This window comes from Diaporthe citri (assembly GCF_014595645.1).
Source record: "Diaporthe citri strain NFHF-8-4 chromosome Unknown scaffold_4, whole genome shotgun sequence".
NCBI classification, from domain to species: Eukaryota; Fungi; Ascomycota; class Sordariomycetes; order Diaporthales; family Diaporthaceae; genus Diaporthe; species Diaporthe citri.
In genome coordinates, this window is record NW_025064849.1 from 5157073 (window position 1) to 5169671 (window position 12599).

Genomic DNA, 12599 nt, shown 5'->3' on the forward strand with positions numbered 1-12599 from the left:
TTCTTGCCATTATTAACAATTAAAATTATTATAATGCTAGCAGCTTTAAAGTTAAAACCTTTAAAGTTAATAAGGAATATATTAAACTTATTATTATTAATTTATTATTTAATATCTTTATATATATAAATATATATAGCTTTAGCATATTATTAATCTTTAAGTAAGTAATTTATTAACTAATATTCCTCTTTATAGCATATAAAATACTTCTTCTTTCTGCGTTATATATTACCACCATTACCTTTACTAAGCCAATATCCGCCACTATAGCTACCTTTATAAAGTCCTTTACTATAATTACCGCCTTTAAACTAATAGGGCTGGCTTAAATAAAAATTAAATTAAAAGCCGTTACCCTTAAAAGAAAATTAAAGATACCTTAAATATTAATTATTATTATTATACTGCCTATTAAGATAGTATTGCTTTTTAATATTTATAATAACTAAATCATTATTATTTTAATTATTATAATTATTAATATAGCCTTATTTATAAGCTTATTAATCATTTTCTATAACTATATATTATAATATAAGGTTTTAAGCCTTTAATGCCTTAATATATTATTATAAGATAAAGTAAAGTTACTTAATATCCACTAGCGCTATTAAGATAGTATAATGAAATTTAGGAATGCCTTATACCGCTTGCAAAATTATATCTTATAAAGAGTTATTTCTATAAATAATATACCTAAGTGCTTTATAATAAAGCTGCATCTTATTAATAAGTATTTAAAGAATATTTATGTAACTCTTATTTAGGTTTCTCTATTAAAGAGTAAAAAAAGTTAAAATATTTTAATTTATAAAATAATTATAATGATTATTATTTATATTAAAGCGGTTTTTAAGTTTCTTATATGCTTAAGTAAATAAGTCCTTTTAGTTAATAACTTAAATATAATATATTTTTGCTAATCCCTTAAATATATATAAAAGAATTGCCTTAAACTATTAAGGCTAAATTTATAAATTACCGCAAGCCTTATAAAAAAAGAGGATTTTATTATTAAGAATATTATATAATTCTTTAATAAATATCTTATCTTTATAATAATATTTACTTAAATTAGCTGCCATATTTAAGTTAAGTAGGAAATTCTTTATTTTTATTAAAGGTAAGAGGGTATAATAATTATATGCTATATGGAAGTTATTAGCTAAAGGAAGGTTGCTGCCTTCCCTTAATAGATTAGGAGGTCTTAAAGGGCTACTACCGCCTTCGCCGCCACCATTAAATAGGCTAAGCAATCTAAGTAATTTAGAATTAAGAGAATCATTATTAGCGAGTAGTTCCTTATCTTCTATTAATATATAATCAAAGTTAGGGATAATATAAATACCTAAATTATAATCTTAAATTTAATTAATCTTAGATATAATGCAATATTCTTGCTTTTAATTTACTAGCCATTTAAGATAGTTTAATGCTTTAAGGATATATATAAATCCCCTTAAAGTATTCACTCCCTAAATATAAATACCCTTAACTTAAAAAGTCTTCTTAATAATATGCAGCAAGTCTTTATTAACTTACATAAATATTAGCTTAGTTTAGCCATAAAAGTCCTCAATAAACGCCTTATATGCCTTATTACTTAATATATATACTATAGCTTAAATTCAGCCCTAAACATAGATATTTAAATATTATTTACTGCTAAAAAATCCCAGGGGATTTATCCATACCAAGGGATTAAGTATCTTAACAATGCTTTTAAGTATAAAAGTATAATTCATTATAATTAATATTAATAAACCATTTTAGCTAGTAGCATTGCTTATTATATTTATTATCTTATTATTTTAATAAAGTAATAATAAAGGTATATTTAATTTAAGAAAGAAAATAATGAAAAGGGGAAATAGGTAATATTAAAGGAAAATAAAGAAGTTAAGGGTTACTTTTATAACTTAGCTATTAAAAGGCAGATTGGTTCCTTTCTTTATATTTATTTATATAATAAAATATAAGTAAATATATTATTAATAAAAATAAATATTAATTTAGTTCTTTTAATTATAGCTATTAAATTTAAAAGTTGTTATTAAGGTTATTTAAGGCGTAATAAATACGTATATATTAAGGGTAGGGAAGTTTGTTGTAGTTTCTTGCTGTAATAACTACCTCTTTATATATTAGGTATTATCATTATTATAGATTACGCTATGCAGATTTACAACGTTAATAATGCTAATTAGCATAACCGGAAGGTTATTTCTTTAAGCCTTGCTAATTTATGGTTGCCCTTGCAACTACTAATTAGTATTAGCTAAGTTACATATTGCAATATAACATTTAGTTAGTGTAATGATTGATTGTTATTAACTATGGAAGAAAGGAAGGCAAAAGGCCTGATTATACTAGCTATTTTGTATGCAGCGCCAGGGCTGCTGCCTGCCGGGCATCCTAACGGGTCAAAGCTGCCTAGTCCCAAACAGTCCTCCATACAAACGACACCCATTATTCCCACAAAAACAGAAATTTCTTGAACTTGGCGTCGTCACTATTATCGGTATCGGGCATCCTGTGATGATTCAGTGTCTGGCATAGCTCTGATGCCTTGTTCGACAGTGCCCAGGAGAGGTGCCGGTTTGAGAGCTCGATTGCATGCCAGGCCTGTAAATTGATCAACAACCGATACTGGCCACAAGTTCACGTCAACGTACACCGAACAGAAGAGCCGTTGCTGCGTCTAATGTTGCCGGCAGATGCAGTGGCAGATTGGAAAGTGCCGTCTCAAGGCTCTCGCTACACGTGTGGGCATGGCCTAGATAAGTATCTTTTCCTTCTGCGGAGACATGATGGCTGTAGTCCCCGAAGAGAGAATGAAGACCAGCATTGACGATGATGAAGTCCATCTCGGAGAAAGTCTCCGAGAAGTAGACCTGGAGGCATACGTCCGAGAAGTCCCGCATCAATATGAACTCGTATGTGAAGCCTGTTCCTACTAGGCGCCGACCTGTCCATGAACTCTATCACATCACCAACCACAGTGACACCAGAGAGTACGAGGAGCTCGGCACTCACTTTTTTGCAATGCGAATCAACTCAGCAGCCTTTTTGATAGGGGGCAACTCATAGACTGATAGGCCGGGGCGTTGGATCCGTCGGGCGTGAGGGTATGCCATCTCACTGGCGGCAGTCTGCTCCCTCAAGGTGGAGACAACTTGGGAAAGTGCGTCCAGTGTGTCCCTCATCCCTGACCCAGGGCTTTGGAGGGGAGTGGCACCCGCAACTTGGTGCATGAAGTCACTAGCAAACGCCGAGTGGGCGGCCAACGAGGAGTCCCCAGCAACACCCAGCACGGCAGAAGACGCAGGCTGGATGGTGTGGCTCGACGGAGTCGAAATGGGACGGCGATTCTGTCGATATCTGGGCCCCATCTGATGTCCTCGAGACAGTGAGGGGACTTGCACTGGGTTGTGAAAGTCGGTCATTTTTTAGATCCCGAAGCAGCCCGAGAACCTCCCCCAGACGACGGTCAAGCTGGTCGATCTTTTTCTCACTGGATGCCATGCGATGTTGTCAGTCGTCTGGTCATAGGGATGGAAAGGGGCTCGGGCAAAGATAGCAGCGACCAAAGAGGGCAGAGGGACGCACTACTAGTACTGTGGGGTCACGAGGATCCGGCTGCGTTTTTCTCTGGGCTTCTTGTCGACAAGTGTGCAATCGACTTTGGCGTTCACACAATGAGAACATGGGTACAGTCTATCACAACGGATCTACACGACACCTTGTAAGCACTGAATACCTGAGCAAAGTCTCATCTTGCGGCCACGGCGGCGTCTTGGTGTGGATTAGGCAGAGGGAGCTTTCTGCGTACCTTGCGAACGCGGCAGTTATCACGCTATACACAGGTTAGCTCCCATGTCAGCCCCCATGGCCAGGAAGAATACCGACAGCTGGTCGAATGTGGATGTTGGGGCTTGGCGACGAGGGCTCGAGCCTATCGTCACAGGTTGCAGCAGTCTCCATAGTGGGACAGACGGCCGTCAGGAGCACGACATGACGTGGATGGGTGAGAACTTTGGCCGGCCGCGTCGGGAGTGATATCGTCCGCGCCCGCGATGGGGAGTGGTTTGCGTCGCCGGATGACTCCCGCCGAGGATGTCGGCCATGTGTTGCGACTGAGCGGGCCTGGAGATCCGGGACGCGAGTCGCCTTAGGCTTGTACACCAACCAGCACTGGGAGGAGCCAACAGGCACAGCTGCGGACAGACTATCCTTTCAACATGTCTAGTACGTGTAAATTAGCAGCGACCGCTAGTAACTGGTCTATTTGACGGGGCACGCGCTATATATGCTTCTTCAAGAACGTATAGTAGCCTTCCAGTTCAACATCCTCGTTGAGGTCAAAGACGTGATCCAACCCCTCGGGCCTCTCATACTCCACGACCGCGCCGACATCCCTCAGCGCATCCACGACCTCGTCCGACTGCTCCACGCCAACAAACTTGTCAGCGTCCCCGTGCACGATAAAAGTCGGCAGGAAGCTCCCCCGCCTCCGGATCTGCGGCGCCACAATGAACGTGTCGTCCCCGTCCTGGATGTGCAGCAGCTTCGCCAGGTTGGCCTCCTGCAGCATGTAGAAGTAGAACTTGGCGCGTGGGTCGCCCTCCCAGGCCGTGCGCGTCTGCACCACCGCCTTGGGGTCGAGGTACGGCTCCAGGGCGGCCTTCTCGATGTGGCCCGCCGGGTGGGGCTGCGGGGTGGTGAAGAAGGTGCCCAGCGGGTCGGTGATGGGGTATATCGGCAGCACGACCTTGGGCTTGCCCGGCCCCGTGGCGTACAGGCCGGCCAGGAGTGCCAGGTATCCGCCGGCGGAGCTTCCTGAGACGGCGATGCGCGTCGTGTCCAGCAGGGCGCTATTGTTGCTGCCGGCTGCTGCCAGCTGCTTGGGCAGCTCGGTGGCGCTCCAAGTCAGGCAGTCCTTGACGTCTTCCAGCACATCCCCGACGCTGACCTGGGGGCTGAGGCGGTAGTCGGCGCTGACCAGGGCGTAGCCGTGCTTGGTGACGCCGTTGAGGTGGTGAGGCGCCACGCCGTCACGGTTGCCCTGGAGGAGCCCGCCGCCGTGGAACCAGACTAGGAGGGGCAGTCCCTTGCCGTCGCTGGGCGGGGTTGACGGCAGGTAGAGGTCGAGCTGGATAGGGACCGGGTCTGTCTTGTAGACAAAGGTCTGTTTTTTAGTGGCCATCATGCTGCTTATGTGGTGAGGCTTTTGAGCAGGTTGTTGGTGGAAGGAAGCGTCGAGTCGAGTCGAGAGACGTGCCGGCTTGTGTCATCGACCTTGAGGCTGGCGGGGCATTCTCGGCACTTCGGCTTCTGTGGATTCCGAGGAGTGAAGCCGAAAAAGACCATCTATCTTGTGCAACTCAATGAGCTGCTTGAGAAATTGCAACAGTTTTTTGTAAACCGTTTCGATGTCTCTAATGTTGTTGCACACGTTGTATGCATAAGCATGCGTGGCATGCGAGAGGTGTCACTGAGTGGAGGTAAGCAGGCTCTTGTTTGCAGCCCTCACCTGCACTCCGTTGACTGATGGGACCTCCGCAAACGCTTTCGACCTTCCATTAGTAGTCAGGTGAATGCGTTAAGTGAAATGCATTGCAAAAGTTTTGTTGCAAATTTACTTCTGGAAGTTGGTGGGCTTCTTCAAGTACCTGCACTGCTCGCCCGCAAAACAAAACCTCGTCTTCTTGCCAACCACCACCTTGTCAATCACCTTGCCCACAAACCAAAACATCCTCTCGAGCACATCGCTTGACTGTTTCCTTTTATTCTATTTCAGCTGACTGGCGACTTGCCTCTGTTTAACCACACCCGTATGCACGACGCACTCCCTTACCGTCCCTTCACCATGAGCGACCGAGCTGTGATGGCAGCGCAGGCCTTCCCTCCGGGCATGTCACGCCTCGAGCGTCTCCCTGACGAGCTGAAGCTGAGGGTCGGATACTACCTGATGGTCCCTGGTGCAGCCAAAACCGCAGGAGCGCAACAGTTGCTTGCCGCATTGGGCGACGACATCCACCGCTTCTCTGAATTGCGTCGACGGCGACAAGCAGACATCAATGACATCTTTGTTTCCTGGGACGTCTTGAATGGTTACGAACAGCTCAGTCTCAAGCTCCGTTCCAATGGTCTCAGGTATGACGATTCAATGCTCGCGCTTGCCTCCACAAGCACCAGACTTTGCAATGTCTTTCTCGCCGAGCACTCCAAGAAGTACGGTCCTCAAAACACCCTTTACAGAAGCATTGAGCTGGGAAACGTCAACCTGGTGCGATGCGCAGTCGAATGCGGCGCCGACATCAACAAGACAGGCACCAAGGTACCGTGGAAAACCACTGCGTTGCAGCTTGCAGTCCAGTCAGAGCAGCTTCCCGTTATTCTCTACCTCCTCCGACGCGGAGCTGACAAGGCCGACGAGCTGGTCATGCATGTCTTGGGCGGCAGAGACTATTACGGAAGAATTAACGCAGAAGACGATTACCTGATGTGGGGCCCGGCCAGCTTGAGGAACCACTGCCGTTGCAAACTCCTCCACGCTCTGACGGACGCCACCTTGGGCAGCAGCCAGGCATCCTACATGAGCCACACGGGGCCTCGCCTGCCACGCGTGACCCTGGAGGCACTCGCCCCGAATGGCCGCCACCTTTGGTTCATCCTTCGCACGTGCATGAGGCGCCCCTGGGGGTGCAACTGGAAATGCGACTGCGGCGACCAAGGCGACAGAGACTGCGCCATGCGCCTCATCAGCCTCCTCCGGCGGCACGGGGCGAATTGGATGGCGTGCGGACCCATTGATGACACGCTCCAGGAGAACGCTCTTACGTTCTTTCTCGACGACGATTGGGCTGGATGGGAGCGGATGTACGATCGTCCTCATGTCCGCGGACTTGACTGCGGGCTCGCCGATCTGCGCCGATTCAGAGCCCCTTCTCCCCTTGTCGACGATTCCATCTTCGTCAAACCCTCCGTAGCCGGTGCCATGCACGACACACTGCTGGAAAACGCTGCCTACAGGCGAGATCACTGCCTCCCCTTCCTCGTCGCCATGCTGGAGCACGGCGTCACCGCCGAGCAGGGCGACCTCTCGCACGCAATGGACCTCGCAAGCACACCAGACACCAAACAACTCTCCATCGCCATCGTGGTCGCCCTCCTCCGCGCCGGCACCGACGCCAACGAGCCCGGCTCCATGAAGACGGCCATGCGCCTCGCGTGCATGGAGGCCACCAAGGACGCCGCCGTGGCGTTCGTCACCCTGCTCCTCGAGCACGGCGCCGACCCAGGCACGGACGAGCTGCGGGACGAGATCCAGGGCGCGGCGGAGAAGTGGTGGATCCAGTCGAACTGGCAGTCATCGGGGGTGTTCTGCCGGATCTTGCGTCTTCTCGTGAAGGGCGGTCTCGATGAGCACGTCGCTTGGGAGGTATTCGCTGTCTTGGGCCTGGATCATGGTCTGGTGGCTGAGGGTGGTGGTGGCTCGACCAAGGTGTGAATGCTCACGGTTGCGCGGCGGAGCTCACGGCTGCTTTTGTGCGGCGCTTAGATTGGGTGTGATGCCAGACTCATAATGGCCAGGTTCGACATGTGAAGGGCAGGCGGAGTCTGGGAGTTGTGGACGGGTTCTCAGATACGGGACTCTGCGATGGAGACCAAGGGCGGTCAGCATGATTTCGCTTTCTTCTCGACAGGCTCAATCGGTAAAATCACTCTGAGGAATTACCATCAGTCCGTCCAGATGTCTCCTGCAACAGACAACCCACCGACAATGTGGGAAGAGCTGAGGCTGTCCGAGGGTCATATGCGATCTCCACCAGGCTGTGCCGGCCTCGCGATGGGATGTTTGGCTGGCTGGGAAGACTGGGCGACTTCCGGGAGGAATGATAATTTTGAGAAGCGATCGTCCACGTAGTTCATCAGGGCACAATACCTTGGTAGCACATAAAGTGATGGGAAAATGAAAAACCGTCACTGAAGAAGTCTCCCTGACGGGCTCATCGGGTATGTGATTGTACGAGCCGCATGGTGGGCAAGGAACCATCATACACCAACAGGGTCCACTCTTGTGCTCAACTTGAGCAGAGCTCCTAGTGGTGAGTGACAGGGCCTTGCGCCATGCCACGACGGCTTGTCTCCGAGAACCCGTCAAAGCAGTAGTAAATAGATGGATGTATCAAGCAGCACTGGTCAGCCCGCTATGCCTGCAAGTAACACTTCAACTTTGCGTTGACGCGAGCGCCACTGAGAACCTGGAAAATAAAACACGACATAGCAATGTATTGCCGAATCAATTTGAACAAAACAGCGGCCAGAACGCGATCGAAATGAGATGTCATCGCACAAGGTTTGCCGATCTTCGACGGTAATTAGCTAAAGCCCAGCCCTGCAGGTGGCGACTTGATCAACAACCACGCACGCACACGCAAGCAAACCTCAGAGTTCGTCTTGAGTTTAACAACCCGGCGACGCGTGGCTGGAAATGTTGATCTGCCGCCCCGGACTTCAACATGGCTTCTTTCCACCCGAGTGTCTGGCGCGGCTTGTCAGGCACGAACAGGTCTAAGGGTTTTCTTCTGTGACGATCTCCCGTCTGACAGGTGGCGAGTTCCTGGATTTGGCAGTGACAATCTCAAATGATGGCGAGGCGTACTCATACGTTCAAATTGGACGACACCCCACAGACATGACCGGACTACATCCGCCCTCATCTTTCCTGTGGTAGAGGAGCCCAATTGATGACATGCAATACGCAGCACACCCAGACCCAGTGATTGCGGGTTCTTGTGGTTCACAGCAAGAACGCAGCAAGATATAAGTACTCAAGCTACGAACAACAGCACGTGAGCCCAAGGCAAACCCAATTCCACCCGCCTGCAACTTTGACGCCATGCGAGATCAATCAGCTCTCATAACCACATTTTCCAACAATCCGATATTGAACAGGCGCAAGTCCAACACCAGACCGAGAAATTCAGCCATCCAGGTCACGTGGTGACCCAAGACCCGAACAAGGGGGGAAACTAATCTTCCTTGTACCCGCTCGACCAGCGGCGGCAAGCAACGTTACGTTACACAAGCGGCGCGGCATCCATCAAACTAACCAACTAGCTAACTAAGCCCCCCCAGTCCCATCATCAAGCATCATCTGAAGGGGCAAGGGGCAGAAATAGCATTGACAGCCACAACCGCGCCAAAATACTATTCAGCCTAGCGCCTCCCGCGATTTACTGTAGCGGCTTCGTTGAAGAAGTGGCGAAAACGAAATTGTAGACAGGGGAAACGATCAAAGAACAACACTGTATGTGGTCTGGGGTAGGATAGCGCCTACACACAGAACAGTCAGAACTGTCACAGCTAAGCGGCCGGGGGGTTGAAGGGGTCCAACGCCACCCGACGCCCGCCCTGCGCGCCAAGGGGACGGACGCGGTGGTCAGCCTGCCAGCCAGGTGCCAGCCTACTGTAATGCAATCCTGCCGCGGCTCGTCTCAATTGTACACAAACTCACGCAGTAATACCCAGCCTTATTAGGTGATAAGCCCTATTCCTGTCGCTGCACGGGTAGGTGGGTTGGGTTACATATGTCAAGGGGGGAGGGAGCACAGCAAGGGAGGGAGGGGTGTTGCAGCACAGCCTGTGTGTGCAGAGTGAGTGTCACACCGCAGGCAGGGCTCTTCCAAATACCATTATTCTGCACGGCGGCACGAATAGCGGTGTGCCCGGGACGTGCCCTGGCTGACCATTGCTGCTGCGAGGCGGATTGAGATGCTGTAACGCATTGTGCATTGTGCAGCTTCGCGGCAGGAGCAGCAGGGGGGGTTGGTGCTTGGGGGTGCGTATTTCAGGGTGGGGGGTCTTAGGGATTTGAGACGGGGGGGCAGGCGGGTGGGTGAATTGAGGAATTGGGAATAGGCTTGCCCAATCGGACTTTTTTTGACGTAGAGGGTAAGCAGGACGTTTTGCTCCTGGTCGCCACTCGTAGAGAGTGCGTTGGCAAAGCAGAGGAAAGGTGCACCTCGATGATGCTGCGACAAAAAAAAAAAGTGTGAATTGGCCGAGGAGGCACAATCCTTGACGTGCCCTGCCACGGCACTGGTGCGGATTTTCCCAAGAGGAACGATCTGGAGGGATGGGAATCTCGGGGAAAGTCGATGCGGGTTAGTGAGAATCCACATACGAGCGGAACTAGGACGCAAACAGTTCGTTTCATGTTCGGGGAGACGGCGACGCTAGGGAAGGGAAAGTAAGAGAAAGAGCCCAAGGTTGCTTGGACCCTGGATTGGGTCGCCCATACGGGCCCTAGTGCAGAATTGATGAAGGGGGAGGAAATAAAGAGTTGGTGGCCCGTGGTACCGTCTTGTGTAATTCCTCCAGTGGGAAATTTTACAATTCTGGATCTGAAGCTGGAATGTGCAACGGGCCCAAATCAAGATGAGACGTGGCCTCGAAACGAGCAAGAGTGAAATCACTTGACACTAGGGATTCGACGGGATCGGGATTTGAGTGGGTGCTTTGAATTGAATTCTCCGTCTTGGCCGTCTAATTGAGTGCGGAAAGACCACTCCACGAACGGGGCCTGGCAGTATTTCTCAGATTTCAGATCTCAGGTTTACGCGTACTTGCCGCTAGAGGAGGGGGGGCAGGCAGGAGAGAAGGGGGGGGCTCCGAGCAGTGGGGTCTCGATTGAAACGAAATGAGATGTACAGGTACGAAGATCATTAGCGCCAGAGGGTCTGAAGCCAGCGACGGGAAAAGTGGAGCAAGCGAGCAGGGTGCCGTCGAGGGCGGAGCACGGCCACGGCGCCAACTGCGTCATTGTGCAGCAAGGGTTATTTCAACGACACACCCACCGCAGCAGCAGCGGCAGCGAGGTCAAGATGACAGGAGGGCATCATCAGCCAGCCTGCCCGCAGCGAAGTCAGAGATTTTGCAATGACGATGTCACATTGGTGACGGGATCAGGTCATTGGACTTGGAAATACGCGCGGGGTGGCAGAATTGATGACACTGCGTCAATTTCGTCGCGGTGGGCTCGGTGAATATGTGGTGGAGTCCCCATATCGGGGTTTAATAACGCATCTCTGCTGCCCCGTCCGCACCTGGTGTTGCGAAGGCCAGGAGCCAGGAAGGCGCATTGAGAAGCAATCTTGCGGCCGGCTCCTCTCTGAATCCTGCAATTTTGGGTGTGTGCCTGTCAGCCTGGGTATTTCTGTTCGCTTTTTGGTAACTGTTTCGTGGAAGGAAGAGGGAAGGCTGTGGTTTTCTGCGGGCTGCGATGCACGCACGTACTGTAGATACACACAAGGCTCCAGTGCAGCACGTACATACATACAATATAGCATGTGCGTACATGGATGGCAGTGTGGATAAGGATAAGGATAAGAATAAGTGAGGAAGCGAGCAAAGGACAAGATGCCCGGCTCCGCGACAGTCGCGGGCTGCTTGCACTGCAGGCACTGCTGGCACTGCGGAAAGCTGGGACGGCTTGCTGCAACCGCAACCGCAAGTGCCAGGACGAGCAGGACCCTGACGATCCCGCAGGCGTGGGCTGCGATGGCACTTCTCGTTTCGGATTGGGGCGTTGCCGCATCGCGCAACGATTTGCCATCTTATTTTCATTTAGCTTTGTTAGCTGCCCCACGCACTCACGGCTTCCTCCTTGCGGTCCTCCAGCCATCGGTCTTGGCGATGCGGAATGAGGAGAGAGGGCTGCCGGGCGAAAAAAGGATGTGGATGCATGATGGCTGGGTGGATGCACGACGGGGGGGGGGTCTGAACCTGGGAGCGTTGGACCGTGGGTGGATGTCGGACTGCAGGCGGTGGAGCGCTCCCCATTGGACCCGACCACTCACGCCTGCCTCTGCTGCCTCTGCTGTCCCTGCCGTCCCGGGACCCCTGCTCCTGCCCCTGCTCCTTCCCCCTCCGCCTACGTCATCGGGCCGTCCATTTGGGCAGGGAGTGTCGTCATCGGGGGGCGTGCGTGGGGAGCCGCGCCAGCGGCCAATCAGAGGGCCGTCTTTGATTCAGCAGCCTCAGCCAACGACCCAGGGAAAACCCGAGCTGGCGCTACCGGTTCCCTGCGACGACGCGACGACACGACGACACTTCCCGCTCACGCTGACACGGCGCAAAAAAACACACTTCCACAGGCCCACAGTCGCGGCTGACAGCTTGCAATCAGCTACCAGCATGCTCGCCGCTGTCTCAGTCCCAGTCTCAGTCTCAATCCCGAAGCCGTCTGCTTCGGCTCCGTGGCGATGACTCGTGGGGGGGGCCTATTTTCAGCAAGCCCTGCTGCTGCCTCGGCTGGTCTCTCCGTCTCCATCTCCGTCTCCGTCCACGAACATGGTGTTCTGTCCTATGTCGGGCTGCTCGGGACGCACGCTGTCAGGAACTATCCACATTCCATGCTGCCAGATCTCGTTTCTCCTTGAACCTGGCTCCAGCAGTCCGGCTGGCGCCACGGTCGACAGCCTTCCCCGCCTCGAGGCCCACTCCGCCCTCCGCGGTAGCCTGTCTAATGGACTACTCTATGTAAAGTAGTCGACACAACCCAACACAGCCTAACACAACCCACCGAA

The 12599-nt window shown here is 50.6% G+C and overlaps 2 protein-coding genes across 2 annotated transcripts; one reads left to right on the forward strand and one right to left on the reverse strand.

Moving 5' to 3' along the window:
• Positions 1 to 4306: 4306 nt before the first annotated feature.
• On the reverse strand, positions 4307 to 5212 carry INS49_010517 (uncharacterized protein; the record flags this gene model as incomplete). The annotated part of the gene is made up of 1 exon (XM_043171242.1): positions 4307 to 5212. One exon carries the CDS (start codon positions 5210 to 5212, stop codon positions 4307 to 4309), a length of 906 nt encoding a protein of 301 aa, XP_043025807.1.
• A 660-nt stretch (positions 5213 to 5872) lies between these two features.
• INS49_010518 (uncharacterized protein) lies at positions 5873 to 7516 on the forward strand (the record flags this gene model as incomplete). The annotated part of the gene is made up of 1 exon (XM_043171243.1): positions 5873 to 7516. The coding sequence occupies one exon, from the start codon at positions 5873 to 5875 to the stop codon at positions 7514 to 7516; it is 1644 nt and encodes a 547-aa protein (XP_043025808.1).
• Between the last annotated feature and the right edge of the window lie 5083 nt (positions 7517 to 12599).